The 19,586-nt window shown below is 39.0% G+C and overlaps 1 protein-coding gene across 9 annotated transcripts in view; it reads left to right on the top strand.

The window, feature by feature from the left end:
• Positions 1-19,586, top strand: part of CFAP54 (cilia and flagella associated protein 54) — a 300,555-nt gene that overhangs the window by 259,407 nt on the left and 21,562 nt on the right. For all 9 annotated transcript variants that reach the window (XM_041739196.1, XM_041739195.1, XM_041739192.1 and 6 more), the window contains 2 exons: positions 2,633-2,774; positions 13,650-13,724. In XM_041739196.1, coding sequence (XP_041595130.1) covers positions 2,633-2,774; positions 13,650-13,724 — 217 coding nt within the window. The remainder of the gene's footprint in view (positions 1-2,632; positions 2,775-13,649; positions 13,725-19,586) is intronic.

The following is a 19,586-nucleotide window of genomic DNA, read 5'->3' as shown; positions in this document are numbered from 1 at the left end:
AGTGTAATCAAACTGACAGAATTCTCTTTTGTTCCAACAAGTTCTTAACTTGGAGTGTTTATGAGCCATGGTAGGTTTCCTAAGATTAGGGACATGCAGCAGTCACCGAGGCAAACACACGGGAGTGTGCCTGACAGTTTCTCAGCTAAGCTGTCCCTCGGTGGCACGGGGCAAAGTGGCCTCTGTCTCTCACTGAGGCCGGCATTCCTTGTGCTCCTAGGAGGGTCAAGATGGGATCAGTATGTGGGAACTTGCTCCTGTTGACCATCATTCAGGAGGCAAAGTAAGAGTACAACAGATCAGAAAAAATAGGCTAGAGAAGAGACCTGAATAGCCTTCAAATTGGGCAGCCCTCATTCATTTCATTTCCTAATCTTCAAATTAAATACTCACCAAGAAAAACCTATTTTAATTATTTGCATTTTTTTTTACCACAACAAAGGAAAAGATACTGTTCTCAATAAACACGGCTAAAGATTTGTGTTATTCTATCTAATTAAACTCTTCTAACCAAGATCCAGCTCCCTACCTACTGTCTCTGCCTTCAGGTTTCCCACCACCCACATTTCTACTCCTGGCTGGGTCCTGCCTCTTGGCCCCAGCAGCCAGATAGAGTGAGTGCCCATGAGTCAGGAAATGAGACCAGAGGCTGTAGGCAGCTGGTCCAACCCAAATGGGATGATGGATATTTGTTCGTGGGCCAATGTGGGAGTTCAAAAGCTGGACCCAGCTTTGATGTGGACAGAGAGGTGAAGATGTATGTGGGCAAGACGTTGGGGCAAATGGGGTCAGAAGGCTTGGGGCCTGAAGCTGAGAAGCTAGATCCTCTGATGTTGCATCTTGCACAAGGGGCCCAGCCTGCTCTGCTTGGTCTCAGCCTGCTTTTTACAGAGTTGGACCAGGACATTTATTTTTGAAGCAGATAGTGCAGCTCTGGACATTCATTGACAAGCTGAAACCCAAACATCAAAGGATAGTTGATCTGTCCTGGAATACCATATATTAGAAAGGAAAGCTATGTTATTTTTGAAAGAGAAATAAGAATTCTTTCTCTAGGTATTAGCATGAAGAATGGTGTGTTAGAGTATCATCTTTCCTTCACGTGGTTTCTTATGTTTAAGAATGAATGTAGTTATGTCATTTCATTCTTACAAAATGCTGTGAAGTAAATGAAGTGGGTTTTATAGTTCCAGTCTTGCAGTAGGAGGAACGTCAGGACCAGAGAAGTTAGGTGATTTGTCCAGGGTCCTATGCTGGTGTGTGATGGAACCAAGTGTGACTCACCCGGGTCCTTTGAGTCCTATTCTCTCTCCAATGCACCAGGCAGTTTTTCTAGCACTATTGGAGATGACCCTTTTTTTTTAATCGATGTATTCCAAGTAAACTTTTAATAACAGATTTTTACATTTTATCCATTGCCTTTTTTATAGTAGAGTTTCTTAAACATGCAATTTTAAATCCTCTTATTTAATTAAAGGTTCTTTTTCATCTCATATTGCCGAGAACCGTCATTATGATAATCAAGCATTATCCCATGCTGCAGGTGAGGGCCCTGTGTGACAAGAGAATTGACATTCCTGACTCTATTCCTGATGGCAGTTTGCTTTTATGGATCAGTTATGTCTTTCTCATAAAAGTTTTCCTCTCTCCATTGGTGGGGACACCCACAGTCGTGTACACATGCCTACGTGTGCACACATGTGCTGTGCCTGTAGCATGGAATCACTGAAGGCCATGCAGGTGGCTGTTTGCCTCCTTCAGCTGCTTCAAACGCTTTTCCATCTCCTGACTCCCTCATCCATCCATGTACCTCTGCCTTCAGGGGATCCGCTCTTCCCTGGCCTGTGGCTCCAGAAGCTTTCCGTCTTTGATATAATTGCCCCTGTGTCCTCTGCCTTCCTTCTTGGCTTTTGCTTTTCCTTCTATCTTGATTCTTCTACCTACCCTTCCACCTCTCTCCCAACAATGTACTGTGCATTGCTGTGGCCTCATTTATTGGCCTTTTTTTTTTAAGATTTTATTTATTCATTCATGAGAGACAGAGAGAGAGAGAGAGAGAGAGAGGCAGAGACACAGGCAGAGGGAGAAGTAGGCTCCATGCAGGGAGCCTGATGTGGGACTCGATCCCAGGTCTCCAGGATCAGGCCCTGGGCTGAAGGCAGCACTAAACTGCTGAGCCACCTGGGCTGCCCTGATTGGCCTTTTTGAACCATGCCTAACTTGCTGTAATTCTTACTTCAGGTCAGCAAGGCAATCATATCATGGCATCAAGATTTATACAGGAGCAAACTGTCATTTCCTGGACTTTCTTTGCTCACATGGGTTTTATTTCCTTTATTTTCATCTTAAGCAGTATTTTGGATGTGTACCTTTCTGTCATTGTGCCTTTGCCAGTCATTTTATATCTATTTGAGTGTATAACTAGATCATAAAGATTATGGAGCTTAGAATTGTGTATCTTTGCTCATGTTTCTTGAATGAATAAATGATTGAATGAATGATGTTTGAGAATGTCAGAAATCCAAGTGTTAAATAAGTGAGGACTTACTTTACACATATTATTGATTCTGGGAATAAATGAATGCCTTTCTTATTTCTTCAAGTAAAATATATATTTATCTATTATTTTTAGAGTTATTTCAATTCATGAGAAACTATCTAATCTTAAACAAATAGCTGAAATATCATTGCCAACAACTCCTGAAATTACTTCTGATGAAAATGTATCTGAAATGAAAGAAATGGAAGAGAAATCAATTGATAAGGAAATGGAAGTAAGTTATTAAATAATAGAAAATTGCATTTCTGTTGCAGCATGGATGTCATTTTACATAATTATTGATGTGATTTTTTTTTTTTTACTTCATCAAAGCTATGTAACTAAATTTGAACTTTGTGGTTCTTTTGTTTTCTCTCTTTGGAGTATCAGGTACGATCCAATGTTTTTTGGACCTATAGGTAGTGTTTCCTTCAAAGCTCTTCTAAGCCTACCAATTATAAGAATCTGATGATGAATGAAAACAAAGGCAATCTAGAGAAATCATTCAGATATCACTATGAATCCCAAAAAACAATGCTTTGTAACTTTATATTATTCATTTACCCTTTTTTTAAGTTTTTTTTTTTTCTTTTTAATTTGAGAGAGAGAGAGAACATGAGCAGGAGGAGGGGCAGAGGGAGAGGGAGGAGAGGGAGAAGCAGGCATCCTGCCAAGCAAGGAGCATGACAACATGGGGCTTGACCCCAGGGCCTTGGGATCATTACCTGAGTTGAAGTCAGCTGCTTAACTGACTGAGCCACCCAGGCATCGCCTTTTACTCTTTATTCTTAAGTCTATTGTTTGAACATTTTTGTTACTCAAGAAATGTGTGAAGGAAAACTAGAAAATATAGATAAGCATATATCTCTCAGACTTTTTCTTTGCATGTGTATTTTTCAAACAACAACAAAAAAAGTTTACACATCTTAATGATGCATTATTCATTTGATCACCCAGTTGAGTGGTTTCTGTGGTGATTGGTATAATGTGTTTGGAGAAGAGGGTCAAATCTCTTTTACCCTTCCTGAGTTCTGAACCCAGTTGAGGAATGGGATATAGGAGATGAGTAGTGGAGATCAAAATATCAGCATCATTGCTGGTAAAGCTGACTGGTTAGCAAACGTGGCTTTAGGTCTGTGACCAAATGAGCTTACTAATATCTCACCCCTGAATGAGCTAGACTTGCCCATCTCATCACACATGTGTAACCGTAGGATTCTCCACTGCCCTTCTGCCCCCACTGGGCTTACTGCACACAGGAGCCAAGACCAACAGTCCTGCAGGCAGGGTGCCTCCAGAAATAAAAGCAAAGATTTCCCAGAAGGGACTGAACTAGCAAGTTCTTTTGCTTTTTCCAAACTTACCAAGCAGATTAGTTACAAGTCTGAAGCTGGATGTCTCCTCCTTCAGGAGTGAAGTGGCAATTCCTTACCGTCTGTGGAAATTAAAGGAGCAGAGAGATATTTGTTGTCCCGTATTCATTTGCTCTTTGAATTTCCATTTGCGCATAAATCTAATTTCTTGAGGTATAGATTCTGTAGTTATTGTGGCCATTTTCAAAATCAAATTGCTCTACAAGACTTCCTGAAAAGGGACAAGCTCCTAGCCAACCTCTCCTCATTACATAGTCCTGTTCTGCAGAAGCAACCATTTTCAACTCTTTCAGCTGTTTCTCTTGTTATTTACTTCCATGTCTATAATAATAAGTAGTATCAGTCATGAAAAATTCCGTAAGAAACAGCCTTCAAATCCAAGTGGGCCGAGTGAGGCTCTGCTCCATATCTCCTCAGGCCAGCATCCAGGCTGGTAGCACATCCATCATATGAAATATTACCAGTCACAGGGCACCTGAGTGGCTCAGCAGTTGGCATCTGCCTTCAGCTCCGGTCGTGATCCCGGGGTCCTGGGATCAAATCTCACATCGGGCTCCCAGCAGAGGGCCTGCTTCTCCCTCTGCCTGTGTCTCTGCCTCTTCGTCTCGCTGTCTCTCATGAATAAATGAATAAAACCTCAAAAAAAAAAAAAAAAACCCACCAGTCACAGCAACAGGAGACAAAGAAAGGGGGTGAATCACACACTGGCTCTTACAGTTTCTGTCGTATCACTTCCACTAATATTTCATTGGCCAAATATGTCACATTCTACTGACTTGGAAGGAGGAAAGCCAGAATAGTGCTAATATCTAGAACTAATTGTTCTTTTTTTCTTTGATGTATCAATTTGAGATAATATCTGTTGATTTTATTATAGTATATAAGGATTTAATTCACTTATACTTCTCCCCAACTTCTCCTTTCCTCTTTCTTGAGTATTATATCACAGAATTTGGTTAAATCGATATTTGGTGTTTACACTATTGCAGCCAAGTCAAATAGTATACTATGGTTATTTTCCTTTCATATATGAGCTTTGATTCTTCTTGACTTGTCTTTTTTCCTTAACGTTCTTCTGATCATTACATTTTCACATGTTCATCCATAGATTTTTACCCAAGTGTTGATGCTTGTCATATAATATCTCATTTCCTTTATTTCTTCTGGTCTATTTGGGGACTTCTTTCCCCCAGTGCCTGCCTCACAGTCTAATTCTAGGACTGCCTTTTGCTGCTTTCCTGGTTGAATTCCCAGCCAGTTGGGGCCTAGCTCTCCCCCCCCACCCCCCACTTTAAGATTTTAGGATCCCCCCTTCTTTTTTGGTCTGCTCTATCTTTTTCCTTAAATCATTTTTTGCTAGGTTAATATTCAATTACCAATAACAAATAATTTTTAATTCTTAAAGAATAGTATTGGTATAGATCTTTTTTTGTCTTTTTTTCTAATTTTTTTTGCCATTTTATTTTATTATTTTTTTTAATAATAAATTTATTTTTTATTGGTGTTCAATTTGCCAACATACAGAATAACACCCAGTGCTCATCCCGTCAAGTGCCCCCCTCAGTGCCCGTCACCCATTCACCCCCACCCCCCGCCTTCCTCCCCTTCCATCACCCCTAGTTGGTTTCCCAGAGTTAGGAGTCTTTATGTTCTGTCTCCCTTTCTGATATTTCCCACACATTTCTTCTCCCTTCCCTTATATTCCCTTTCACTATTATTTATATTCCCCAAATGAATGAGAACATACAATGTTTTTCCTTCTCTGATTGACTTACTTCACTCAGCATAATAACCTCCAAGTTCATCCACGTTGAAGCAAATGGTGGGTATTTGTCATTTCTAATGGCTGAGTAATATTCCATTGTATACATAAACCACATCTTCTTTATCCATTCATCTTTCGATGGACACCGAGGCTCCTTCCACAGTTTGGCTATTGTGGCCATTGCTGCTAGAAACATCGGGGTGCAGGTGTCCCAGCATTTCATTGCATCTGAATCTTTGGGGTAAATCCCCAACAGTGCAATTGCTGGGTCGTAGGGCAGGTCTATTTTTAACTCTTTGAGGAACCTCCACACAGTTTTCCAGAGTGGCTGCACCAGTTCACATTCCCACCAACAGTGTAAGAGGGTTCCCTTTTCTCTGCATCCTCTCCAACATTTGTTGTTTCCTGCCTTGTTAATGTTCCCTATTCTCACTGGTGTGAGGTGGTATCTCATTGTGGTTTTGATTTGTATTTCCCTGATGGCAAGTGATGCAGAGCATTTTCTCATGTGCATGTTGGCCATGTTGATGTCTTCCTCTGTGAGATTTCTGTTCATGTCTTTTGCCCATTTCATGATTGGATTGTTTGTTTCTTTGGTGTTGAGTTTAATAAGTTCTTTATAGATCTTGGAAACTAGCCCTTTATCTGATACATCATTTGCAAATATCTTCTCCCATTCTGTAGGTTGTCTTTTAGTTTTGTTGACTGTATCCTTTGCTGTGCAAAAGCTTCTTCTCTTGATGAAATCCCAATAGTTCATTTTTGCTTTTGTTTCTTTTGCCTTCATGGATGTATCTTGCAAGAAGTTACTGTGGCTGAGTTCAAAAAGGGTGTTGCCTGTGTTCTCCTCTAGGATTTTGATGGAATCTTGTCTCACATTTAGATCTTTCATCCATTTTGAGTTTATCTTTGTGTATGGTGCAAGAGAGTGGTCTAGTTTCATTCTTCTGCATGTGGATGTCCAGTTTTCCCAGCACCATTTATTGAAGAGACTGTCTTTCTTCCAATGGATAGTCTTCCCTCCTTTATCGAATATTAGTTGACCATATCAGGGTCCACTTCTGGATTCTCTATTCTGTTCCATCGATCTATGTGTCTGTTTTTGTGCCAGTACCACACTGTCTTGATGACCACAGCTTTGTAGTACAACCTGAAATCTGACATTGTGATGCCTCCAGCTATGGTTTTCTTTTTTAAAATTCCCATGGCTATTCGGGGTCTTTTCTGATTCCACACAAATCTTAAAATAATTTGTTCTAACTCTCTGAAGAAAGTCCATGGTATTTTGATAGGGATTGCATTAAACGTGTAAATTGCCCTGGGTAACATTGACATTTTCACAATATTAATTCTGCCAATCCATGAGCATGGAATATTTTTCCATCTCTTTGTGTCTTCCCCAATTTCTTTCAGAAGTGTTCTATAGTTTTTAGGGTATAGATCCTTTACCTCTTTGGTTAGGTTTATTCCTAGGTATCTTATGCTTTTGGGTGCAATTGTAAATGGGATTGGTTCCTTAATTTCTCTTTCTTCAGTCTCATTGTTAGTGTATAGAAATGCCATTGATTTCTGGGCATTGATTTTGTATCCTGCCACACTGCCAAATTGCTGTATGAGTTCTAGCCATCTTGGGGTGGAGGCTTTTGGGTTTTCTATGTAGAGTATCATGTCATCGGCGAAGAGAGCTTGCCCCTCCTCTCTTTTTTGCCATTTTAAATGTTTCTTTCTATTGAGGTATAGTTGACACACAATGTTACATTAGTTTCAGGTGTAGGTTTAGCTCTTTTTTGTTGTTGTTTTCCTCATCTATGCACTCATGTGAAAACATAAAAGTTCGCAACTCTCCTGATTTTCAGAATATACTTGTTGGCATTTTGAATCAGAATTTCCTGTAGAGTGAGTGACTGCATTTTTCTTTACTGTGAAAGCAACAAGCCTAGGTATAAAAGGATTCATCAGGCAAGAACAGTTAGTTTTTGCAAAATGCTGCTTTCCCATACCTACATCTCCTCTGCTGTGTGCTTGGATTTATCATAGAATTGATGTCTTAGGTTTTGGGTTATACATCCCAAAATCTTTTGAGTCTCTTTGTATGTTACCATATGAATTACCAGGTATTTTGTGATAATTACTGATATATACCGAGTACTTATAATAAATCTATAAGATGAGATATCTTAAACCCATGAGATTATATATAACATAATAAAATAACATACATATTTTAATAAAGTGCATATTTTCCCTTTATATCTGTCTTCAAGAAAAGCTCAGTTCTCGTGTCATTTTTGCAGTTCTTTTGTAGATCACTTCATAATCACAGTTTTTTAGTTGTAGACCAAACATATTACATTAATGTCTTTGAGCTATAATCCAGGATATTCTTTGCTAAGATTATCCCTGAATCCACTTCATCCATTAAAAATGATTATTTTCTCCTGTACCCATTTGTCTTTGCAGCTGAGATTGTCTGAGGCAGGAGAGTGAGCATCCATACAAACAGGAAGTCTAGGTTGTGCTCTGCCACTCGGTTTTACTACCAAGGGTCACTCACTTAACTTTTTCTGGGACTAATTTTCTTCTTATCTCTAAAAATGATCATTTAACTAAAATAGTGCTCTGAGCAGGAGAGCTGTGCCTGTTGGTTGGAATGTGAGTCATTAGAATTTCCCTGGGGTCCAATGTACGTATCAAATTTATCACAGTGAGCCCAACGTCTCAGTCATAGTTGACTATGAGTATAAATAAATACCAAGTAAATGGGAGTACAGGCAGCATTTGAATGTAAGCAGAGGGAGGAATCCAGAGGCCCTACCTTGCCTTAACTAAGGTGTGTGGCTTGCTTTCATGTCCTAACTGGAATGGTCTATGTGAGTGGATCAATCAGTCTTTGAGTAAAACTGCTTTCAAACCTGATATTCTCCCCTGTATCTTTGAATTATTCTTCAACTTAGAAAATGTTTCTTCAGCTTTAAGTAGGGCATTTTTAGATGTGTTTTAGTTCTGTTGGTTCCATGTATGAGGGAATCTCATCAAATGGAAGACAAACCAATATTTGTTTAGGTGAATTGGCAAACAGATTAGTTCAGAACATTTGAAAAGTTGGGAAATAGAAGGAACGTATAAAGTTTTCTTTCTTTTTTCCAGTATGCTAACTGGAACTTTCTAAGAAAAGGCAACTTTATTCTGTGTTATAACAAATCCCATTGACTAAATCTGCCAGTTGGTTGTCATGCCAACCTTCACTTGACGCTAATTAGAAGTTAACTAGGACACTTGAAGAGATCGATTCTAGTCTGGAATTGGACAGGATTTCATAACCTCTATAATCTATTCTATTTATTTCTATCACACTATAGATTTTTGGTAGGTTATTAAACAGAAGGGCTCAGAAAATGTGCCTTTGGTTGATATGGGGGATAATGAATCTTAAACTCTTTCTTATTCTCTCTTCCTTTGGTTTCCCCCTCCCCACCCAAAGTCTATGGTCTGGAATAAGCTAAGAAATTCAGAATACAGATATTAGTTTAAGATGTAACAAAAGGGCTAGAGAACAGGTGTTCTCATCACTTCTGGCTTGAAAACTATGCATATCTTTCTAAAATGAACAACACTGGCTCAGAATTACTGAGTTATCTTAACCTGTCATTCATAGCTTTAGGGATATCTTCAGAGCTTACCAAGGACTTTAAAGCATTATGAAAGATGTAAACCAGACTGACTTTAAGAGACAAACACATTATTTGGAAAGATAGCATACTGATATGAGAAGCCTAAAATATGTTCACCAATTCACCTAAGGTTAGTTGAACAAAGTTATGGGATGCCTGGATTGTAAAAGGCAATTGAAATTTGTATATTGTCAGGGCATTTGTGTAGCTCCATCAGTTAAGCATTTGACTCTTGATATCGGCTGAGGTCATGATCTCAGGATAGTGAGATCAACCTCCACTTTGAGCTCTGTGCTCAGTGTGGAGCCTACTTGAGATTCTCTCTATTTTCCTGTGCCCCACCCCCCAAAATAAAATCTTAAACAAAACTTAGTATATGTCAACGTATCCCAAATTTCAAAGTACTATGAAAACAGAAAAAAATAAAATTGGACATTAGCATCAATTAACAAATTCTTTTTGAGGTACTATTATAAGCAAAAAATTTCCAGGCTTGGGGAGGAGATAAGGGCATACAGAAATTAGTACAATTAAATCTTTGTCATGGAAGAGCTTAATCATTGTATGAGTATGGCTGTAAGTACCCAGATGTCATTCACAATGAGCCCAGCCACCTGGTGGTCCTTTTTTAGCAAAATGTGGCATTCAAAGAAACATCAATCTGATGTTCAAAACCATTGAAAATAATATAAATCTTAATGAGTGTCTCATAAGAACATTCAGAGGGAATCCTTTTAAAATACATAGCAAAACTTTATTTATTTATTTATTTATTTATTTATTTGTTTATTTATTTATTTTGCAAAACTTCTTTTAAATCTTTTCCCCAACTGTCATGTTCTTTAGAATCTCTGTGACATCCACATGTGGCCTTCCAATAAAATACCCTGTACCCTTACTGTATTGTTTTGGCAGTTATGTGTTTCTGTGTCTCTTTCTCTCTCTTGACCACAAATTCTTTTGCTGGAGGTCTTATTCATCATCTTATCTCCAATGTTTAGCCCAGTGCCTGACACATAGTGTCTCTCTAGTACTTGCTTGGGAAGCTTCTAGTTGGAGGGCATGCATAGCAGACTGAGGATATAGCAAGAGAAGGAATGTGAAGTCAAGGACTGAATGTTATATTTGGAACAATGAGCTATCTGTTGTGGCAGGAGAACGGGGGTATGTAGTGGGAGATGAGGCTTGAAGAGGTGGGTGGAATTAAGCTTTTCCTCCTCTGATTCACCACATGGTGCTGTAAGACTCTTATCTCCTTTTCTCTCCACTAGACCACCAATCAGCTCCTTAAGGATTCTCTTTTGGTCTTGTTCATTACCATCTTATGGCACTTAGGATGCATACAGTAGGCATTGAATGACAAAATGGTGAGTGAACTTGGTTCTGTAGGGAAGAACCATGAAAAGGCAGGGCTGAGTACAAGTGGTAGGAGAGAAAGGGGGCAGCACCTGGAAGGGCTTCTCATGATCTACCTTATGATTTGCTGAGATAAGCCTGGTGGCATGTGAAGGAGGGATGAGGAAGCAAGAGTTTGGAGGATGGAAAACAATTTAGGAAGCTTTTTCCATAGGTGAAAGAGATGAGGATTTAAACTAAGTCAAAGAGTCAGCATGATTATTTTTGAAGTAACTCAGAAAACTATCCTTGTAGAATTAACAGATGATCCTTTTTAAGGGAGCAATGGCAAAGATTGAACAAGGGTCATTCTGTGCCTGCCCAGCCCCTTGCCAACCACACACAGTACACCTCTGGCAGCTTTCTGCCTGGTGTGATGAGTTCAAGGCTATGTTTCAGCGATAGCCCAGCATCCAGTCAGCCAACTTTGGATGTTTGTAATGGCTTACTACAAATAATGCCATAGAAATAGGATGTTGCTGAGGTGAAATTTCTGCTTGATAAATGTTGAGACAGGTAGTGGAAAGCGTTTATTTATCAGGTAACATTGCTGTCTTCTTCTGTTACACGAAATGATTAATCATGTAGACAGTCTGACTTTGCTTGATAGTACTTGACGAAATCATGACATTACTGCATCATGGCTGTTATTGAAACCTTTCTTATAGGAAGGAAACATACTTTAACCAGTCCTAGGAACCGAATTAGAAATAGAAATAGAGATAAATAAGAGAATCAGAGTGCAGACAGGGATATCCTCTCTGTGGGCCAAGAGCCTGTGAGGTTCATCATAGGAAAGTGGTGTCACCTGAGCAGTGCTGGATACCCTGCTTGCCCTCCACCTTTTTTGGTCCCACTGAACCAGGCCCCCTTCTAGCCATGATCACTTCACACCCAAACAGTTTGAAATTAGCCTCCTGGTTAATTTCTCTTTCTTTTGTCTCTTTCTGAGTCCAGTTCACCTTTAAACTATGGCCAGAAGTACCTTTTCAAAGCAGCTGGATCATTATTTCCTCAGTCCAGTGCCTCTCAATTTCCTTACTTTCATTTGTCCTGTTCTAAGTTCACTTCTCTAGCCTTATTTCTCATCATTCTTACTGCCATGCTTCCTATACACACCCACAGTAAAGACCATATCAGATGCTTTATGCTCCTTGCATATCCACTATTCTGTTGCTAACTTGGCTCCCTCCATCTGGAATGCCCTTGTTCTCAGTGTCTGCCAGTGAAATCCTACTATTCATTCAAGGCTCAGTTCACATGACCCTTCCTCCAGGAAGTCTTCCCTGTTCTTTGCAATTCCTCTTTCCCACCTCTAGTTTCCTATAATAATTCCTATCCATGTTCTGACCACATTCTGCTTGGCATTTTATTTAGATGTGTATGAATCTATTCTTCTCAGCCATTTACACTGTGAGGATAGGGTTTATTTCTTCACCTTTGTGTTCCACAGCATCTCAAACATATTTGTTAAATTGAATTGAATTAGGAATAGTTTTGGAACTCTAAAATGTGGTCTTTTTCTATGTTCCTGCATTTATCAAAACTCAAATATAATATGGTTTGGGGCTGTGAATTGAGTTGTTTGCTTCTTTCAGATTTTAATCAGCATTGGGGAGTCATAATTTAAAAATCAATGGAACTTATGGTTTCACTCATATGTGCAATATAAGAAATAGTTAAAGAGACTATAAGGGAAAGGAGGGGAACTGATTGGGGAAAAAATAGAGAGGGAGACAAACCATGAGAGACTCCTAACTCTGGCAAACAAATCAAGGGTAGCAGAAAGGGAGGTAGATGAGGGGATGGGGTGATTGGGTGATGGGCACTAAAGAGGGCACTTGATGGGATGAGCATTGGGTGTTATACTGTATATTAGCAAATTGAATTTAAAAAAATTTTTTTAAATTAATGGAACTGTCATTTTCATATTCTGAATGCTGGTACATATATGTATTAACCATAAAAATGAATTATTGCTGGATGCTGGCAACATCACCAAGCTGCCAGTCAGAGATAGTCATGAGTCCTTTAGCTATAAGTAAAGAAGGGCTACTTACACTGTTCAAGTAGAGTAGGTGTGGCAGGAGGCAGTATGTGGCAGTGTACAATAAGTAAGCTCATACATAAGGACTGGAAAACTAAACGCAATGGGCCTCACAGAAAATGGAACTGGTGAGTCAGGAGCCAAGACTGTGCTTACTTATTACAGGGGGTGTAAGTTCTCACTCATCTGTTTCCTTATCTTATTCATCTTACCTCTGGCTCAAAGGCTGCCTTTTCCATTTTTGTATCAGGATCTTGAGCTCCTATAGTCAGTACTCACTATAGCTCTCTTCTCTCGCCCTTCCTTATATGAAATTATAATAATAAAGAACTGGATTGATTCACCCCTGCCCATGGGTAGATCCCTCTGGGTTCAGATATCTACACATAAACACGGCTGTGTCCACACAGTAGAGGCTGTGGCAATGTCATCAACAATGGAGAATGTATGACATTGACTCTCGGTTCCTTTTCATTTCTCTTTCCATTTATTTCTCAATTCTCAGCCATTCGTCTCTGCTTAAATCCCTTTCTGGGGTCTGAATCTATTTATCCCAGGGTTCTCTTCTCAGAAAAAAATGATTTTCCAAAAATTTATTCTGGTGTGAATTCTGTAACATATGTATTTTAACAGTAAAATAATGTATTTATTCATAAGTAAATCTTATCTGTTGTGGCCATCCTGTGTCTTTTCAAATAACCTCAATTATTTGAGGGATTGTGATTTATGAGCCCCTCTAAGTTGCCTCCTGGGAATTAGAGGTAGGTGATGATGGGAAAAAAAAGAAATAGTTTATAACTAAAATATCTAGTAATTAACCAGTAAGTTCAACCTCACTATATTGTCTTCTTATTTCTAGAACATGATTATTGAATGTTGCTCTGAAATAATAAGTCTATTTTTGACTGATAGAGCTATAACACCATTGTCTGAGGTACGTATCTTTTTAAAAATGTATCTGATTCTTTTATAAGTATTATCGCTGCTATGGAAACAGAAATACAGAAAACATTATCTATTATGAAAGTATCAAGGGCCTAACCCTTCTTAATTAATGTGAAAAAGTGATAAACAGGAGTTTATAATAGCATTTTATTTTGATTAAAAATATTCTTTGTTAAAAAATTAAGTACAGAGAATTATAAAGAGGATAATTTTTAAATCATCTCAAATCTACTATTCAGAGAATAGTGGGCATTTTGGAAAATATTTCACATTTTTCCCATGTATAAGTAAACTTTAGAATTTTTACATCAATGGAATTATACTGCACATGCATTCCATAGCTTGTTTTCTCTTTTAATTTAACAGTAGTATTATGGAGATATTTTTATGTGAAAAGTCTACTTTGTCATGCTTAATGCTTGCATAGTGGTCTCTTTTGTATATTTATTATCAGGCTCTATTTATACAACTAGATTTTTATTCATAGATCTTGAGGTTGATGGATTCTAGCATATACATATTTCACCCGTCTGTCTTATCTCCTCAGAGTTATTTCTTAGGAGTACAATTTTGGAATAAAAAAGCATATATACTTTTTTATTACGGTAAGATATACATAATTTAAAATTTACACTTTTAACCATTTCTAAATATACCCTTCCGTGGCATTAAGTACATTCACAATGCTGTGCAACCATCTCCACTATCCATCTCCAGAATTTTTTTTATCATTCTAAACAGAAACTTTGTACCCATTAAATAATAACTCCCCATTCCCTCTCCCCCCAGCTCCTGGTAACTTCTATTCTGCTTTCTACTTCTATTGTACTATTGCCTATTCTAGATACCTGTGCAGAGGTGGAATCATACAATTCTGATCCTTGGTGGCTGGCGTGTTCCATTTAGCACATTGTTTTCAAAGTTTATCCTTATAGTATGTGTCAGTACTTTATCCCTTCTAAAGACTTAATACCACATTCTGTGGATGTACCACATTTGTTTATCCATTCTTTTGTAGGTAGTCATTTGAGTTGTTTCTACCTTTTGGTTGTTGTATATAATGCTGCTATGAACATGGGTGTACAAATGTCTGTTTGAGCCTCTGCTTTCAATTCTTCCAGGATATATATATACACACACACATACACACACACACACACGCTGTCTCATCGGCAGTAGATGAGAGGGCCAGCTTACCCACATATTTTTCTACACAGGGTCTCCTCCCCTACCTTCCCTCTCTTTTTCCCTTCCCCTTATTTTCCCTCTCTTCTTTGTCTTCCTTCTTCCCTTTATCTAACCATTCTAGGTATGATATGTGAAAAAAAAAAAGACATTTTAAGTTACTTCATATTTATTAATAATATAGCCAAATATAGTTTATATGTTTATTTTTTTATTTTTTTATTTATTTATGATAGTCACAGAGAGAGAGAGAGAGAGAGAGGCAGAGACACAGGCAGAGGGAGAAGCAGGCTCCATGCACCGGGAGCCCGATGTGGGATTCGATCCCGGGTCTCCAGGATCGCACCCAGGGCCAAAGGCAGGCACCAAACCGCTGCGCCACCCAGGGATCCCCAGTTTATATGTTTATTGGCAATCAGTGTTTCTCTTTTTGTGGAATAGTACTCATTCATTTAGTTAATCCATAAATATTTAGAGTGAACTGTCCTGTGTCAGGAACCCTTTTCTAGACCCCGGAGAACTAGCTATGAACAAGCAGCAAGGACCTTGCTGTCTTGGAGCTGCCATTTTTGTGGAGGGAAATATAAATAATAGTAATAAATCACTAAGTGGGATAATTTTCAGATTTTGTTGAATGCTATGAAAGAAAAAACAGAGTGATATGTTAGAGTAGGATTAGCAAACTATAGCAAACTATAGCAAACTAACAGGCCCACTGCCTGTGTTGTAAATAAAGTTTTATTGGAATACAGCATGCTTGTTTGTTTGTGATCTATAGCTGCTAGCAGAGCTGGGTAGTTTTGGCAGAGACCATATAGCCCACAAAGGCTAAATTATTTATTTTCTGGCCCTTTACAGAAAAAAAGCTTACTAACCCTTGTGATAGAAGGTTATAGGGAATGGGGCAACAGTTTAGATAGGGTGGTCTGGGAATACCTCTCTTAGGAGATGACATTTGAAGTAAGAACTGAAATATTACACTGTGTTCCTCCCACCAGATCATTAGCTTCTTGGAGGTTGAAAAATTACTATCTTTGTTTTTTAATACTTAGAGTGCCTAGTACAGTGCGTCACTTGGTTACTCTTTCTTGAATGGAATTAAATTCCCTTTAGTTTTAAATATCTGAAATTTAATATTTGACTTAATTTTTTCATTTGGCCATTCATGTCCTTTTCCCATTTTTTAAGTGGGGACTCTAATTTTGCATTATGGAAATTTATAGATTTACCATGAGAGACACTATAATAAAAATCAAGTTTAATCTAATTTTGTACAAACTATGGTTAAAAATAAAAACAGGTCAGAGAAGGAGTTGCTTTTTTTAGGACACATGATTTATAGCACTAATGGGTTTGGGCATCTGACAAACCTGGATTAGAATCCCAGCCTTGAATCTTACTAGTTGTAGAAACACAGGCAAGTTATTTAACTTCTCATATGTAAAGAGGAGGTAATAATGCCAAGCCTTCACAGGTGTGAGGACTAAAGGAAATAATACATGTTAAATAAGTATTTAGAATAGGGCCTTGCACAAATAAATGTTTTGTAATTGTTAGTTGTTTAGGCATCATTATCACCTCTACTGTGGCCCTTCTGTGTCTGAATGCTTCATCCCCTAGTCAACTAATTCCAAAGAGATTTTTAGGATCCAAATTTGTTTTGAAATATTGATATAAAAGGAGAGGAACAGTGTTAGAGAAAGATGGGGTGCCTGGCTGGCTCAGTTGGTGGAGTACGTGACTCTTGATCTTGGGGTCGTGAGTTTGAGTCCCACGTTGGGTATAGAGATTACTTTTTTAAAAATCTTAAAAAAAAAAAAAAGGTAGAGAATGAATCAGGAACTATTTTCTTTGTGATATAAATCACTGTTGAATCCTAGAGGCATTAGGTCAGTGTGTGGGATCCTGACTTGAGATCCTTGCAGTGAAAGGGCCCACCAGTCCAAGAGAAGGGGCTCCCCGGTTGAACCCCATACTAATACCTCCACTGAGAGCAAGCCTTACCTAGTAGTGCTGGGGCAGTGCATAGGAATTTCTGAGCCTGTTCCAAAAAGCAAATTGTTAGACAAAATTACATGCCTTAGTGAAGCTCTTTGTCACTGAGATGAGATCTCACTGTGTAATTTGTTTCCTTACTGAACATACCTATTACAATCGCTCTTGCCTGTACTTTGTCTTCCTAATTAAAACAAATAGTGCCATGCACAGCCTGTGACCAAAAAGAATTGAGAATACCAAGAAGATGGAGGAAGGAAATGAGCGCTCCCTGCTAACCTTCTTAGTGAGTAATCACAGGCTATAAATGACCATTAGGTTTCATTTCTGGTGTACCAACAACAAAGTAATCCTTTCCTTGCTTACACAGGTTGAAATTATTGCAGTTTCTGGGTTGTCAGGTAGGATTCAAACATGATGCTAAAAATATACTTCCTATTCTTGCGGTAACTGACGGTAGGGAGGACAAAGTCAATATACAACTGTCTGCTCATCAGTAATTATTGACTTCCAACTGCACACAGAACAGACTTTTGTTGCTGCAAAAGCAGCATAGGTTAAAGGTCCTATGTTCAGCTAAATTAAGTATTTTACTATTGGCTCACATGATACAAATAAATTTACTGTGTGTGTGTCTGTGGGAAGTGAACGGACTAGAGTCATACAGAATCAGCATGGGAAGAAACTCCTAGGAGCAGACCCTGATTTGAAGGTGGGAAAGGTGATCCTAAGCCAAGAAATAAGCCACACTGTAATAGAAGATTGCAAACTAGTTTCCCTTGGCTGCATGAATTTGGTAGGATTTCTTTTAGTTCAGGATTTCTAACTAGACCTAGTGTAGTGCCTGACAAATAATAATGATAATAATCATTAAAATGCAAATGCTGCTACTAGTAATAATTTTTATTGAGCATATGGCATGTGCAGACACTATTCACTGTTTTACATATGGTATCCCATTGAATATTACAAGAACTCTGCGAAGGTGATTGCTGTTATTATCCCCTCATTGGAAATGAAGAAATTAAGTGGCATGTTCAAGATATTGTGCCTTGTAAGTGAAGGAAGCAGGAGTCAAATACAGGTCTGCTTCAATCCTGGATCTGCACCTTTAACTAAATTACACCCAGCGAATGTCTCATGAAAATAGGGAGCCTGGAATCAAGGAGTGAGAGAGTGAAAGTTGCACGTGTAGAAGAATCTTCAGGAAGGTTTCGGTGAGAAGTCTGGAGGGGGAAAGGAATGGCTGAGGACGGCACTAGGTTGGGAATTGGGATGAGGGGAAAGAGCTAGGAGGGGTGGAGGTTGCCATCTAGAAGAGAGAAGGACAAATGATGGAGGAGGGCCTTCAGAGAGAGGGTGGGAACAGAAAGACATGGACAGCCCAAGCAAGAGAGCTGACCAGGAACAGAGGAAAGATGCAGATTAAGGTGGGGGAGTGTGAGTGTTTAAGAAAAGGTTGGAAAAAGCTGGGGCAGTTCACACCCAGAGGTTTTCACTTACCCCAGGAAGTAGAGGCAAGTCTACCTGTGGTGGAGCAGGGTGGAGGGTCAAGGGCATGGTCTTCCAAGAGAAAGACAAAGGTCTTGAGTATTCATGGTCATTGAGTATGATGCAACTCATCACAGCTGAGCAACGACAAATAAGAGGATTGAAGACCACACTGAGATTTAGAAATCATACATTGTTAGGGCACCGGGCAGCCTGGCTTGTGTGTTTCCTCCAGCCCCCTTGCCTTCCTGGACATGAGAGAGGAAAATGCCAATAGGGAGGCCAATGCGAGAGGAGAGGACTACTAGCAAGGCAGCTAACAGCGTGTGAGAGGCTTGAGTGGGTTTCCTGAGCTGTGGATTTACCTCTTAACAGATCCCAAAACTCGTCCGTTCCACTCAGAGAAAGCGCCAGGATGCCCTGATGTCTGCCATTGTTTCTCAAGCCCTGGTCACACATAAAATAGCTTAATTATATAGTATATGTTCTTAAAAAGAACTTGAATTTAACATAAAAATCCTTAATGACAGTTAAGTTCTAATGACCTCTGTCTTATTCATGTGTATGTCAACCATGTGTAGTCCTTTTCACATGGTTGAATTTAGTATACACATGTTCTCTTATGTCCGATTCTTAAAGTCATCAGTTTTTTTGATGTATTTATGATCAGATATTGACACTCACCACTAAAATCATTATTATCTTTAAGAAGGCTTGGGGTGGAAGAATAGAGGGCACAAGAACAGGTAGAAGCAGACGTAGTCACAGATATATTAACCTGTCTTAGTTTAGTCGTTAACATCTTTAATTTTATATCTGATGTATTGATTCTCTCGTGTGACCGCCTATACCCACGACCCCTTGTGGCCTTAGGACCCTGGCTGTCAGCTGGAGGATCGCTCTACCATGCTAGCGTCTTATCTTTTGCTAGCTTATGTAAAAATGGGAAATAACACATCGAGTCTGTTAACCAGACCCAGACTTCCTTCTTGTTATCACTGCCTCTCAAGGCCGTGGTTTAGATCTCTGTGTGGAGTTCTTACCCAAATGTGTTCTAGTGATGTGCTTCCGTATCGGTCTCCCCTGCCAGAGCAGATTCAGTCATATATAATAAGATTGGATCTTACTCCATTTTTATGCTCACCACCTGGCCCAATGCTGAATCCCACAGAGGTGTTTA

This window comes from Vulpes lagopus, chromosome 23 (assembly GCF_018345385.1).
Source record: "Vulpes lagopus strain Blue_001 chromosome 23, ASM1834538v1, whole genome shotgun sequence".
NCBI lineage: Eukaryota > Metazoa > Chordata > Mammalia > Carnivora > Canidae > Vulpes > Vulpes lagopus.
The sequence above is the reverse complement of the archived record's forward strand: the minus strand, read 5'-3'. Positions and strand labels throughout refer to the sequence as shown.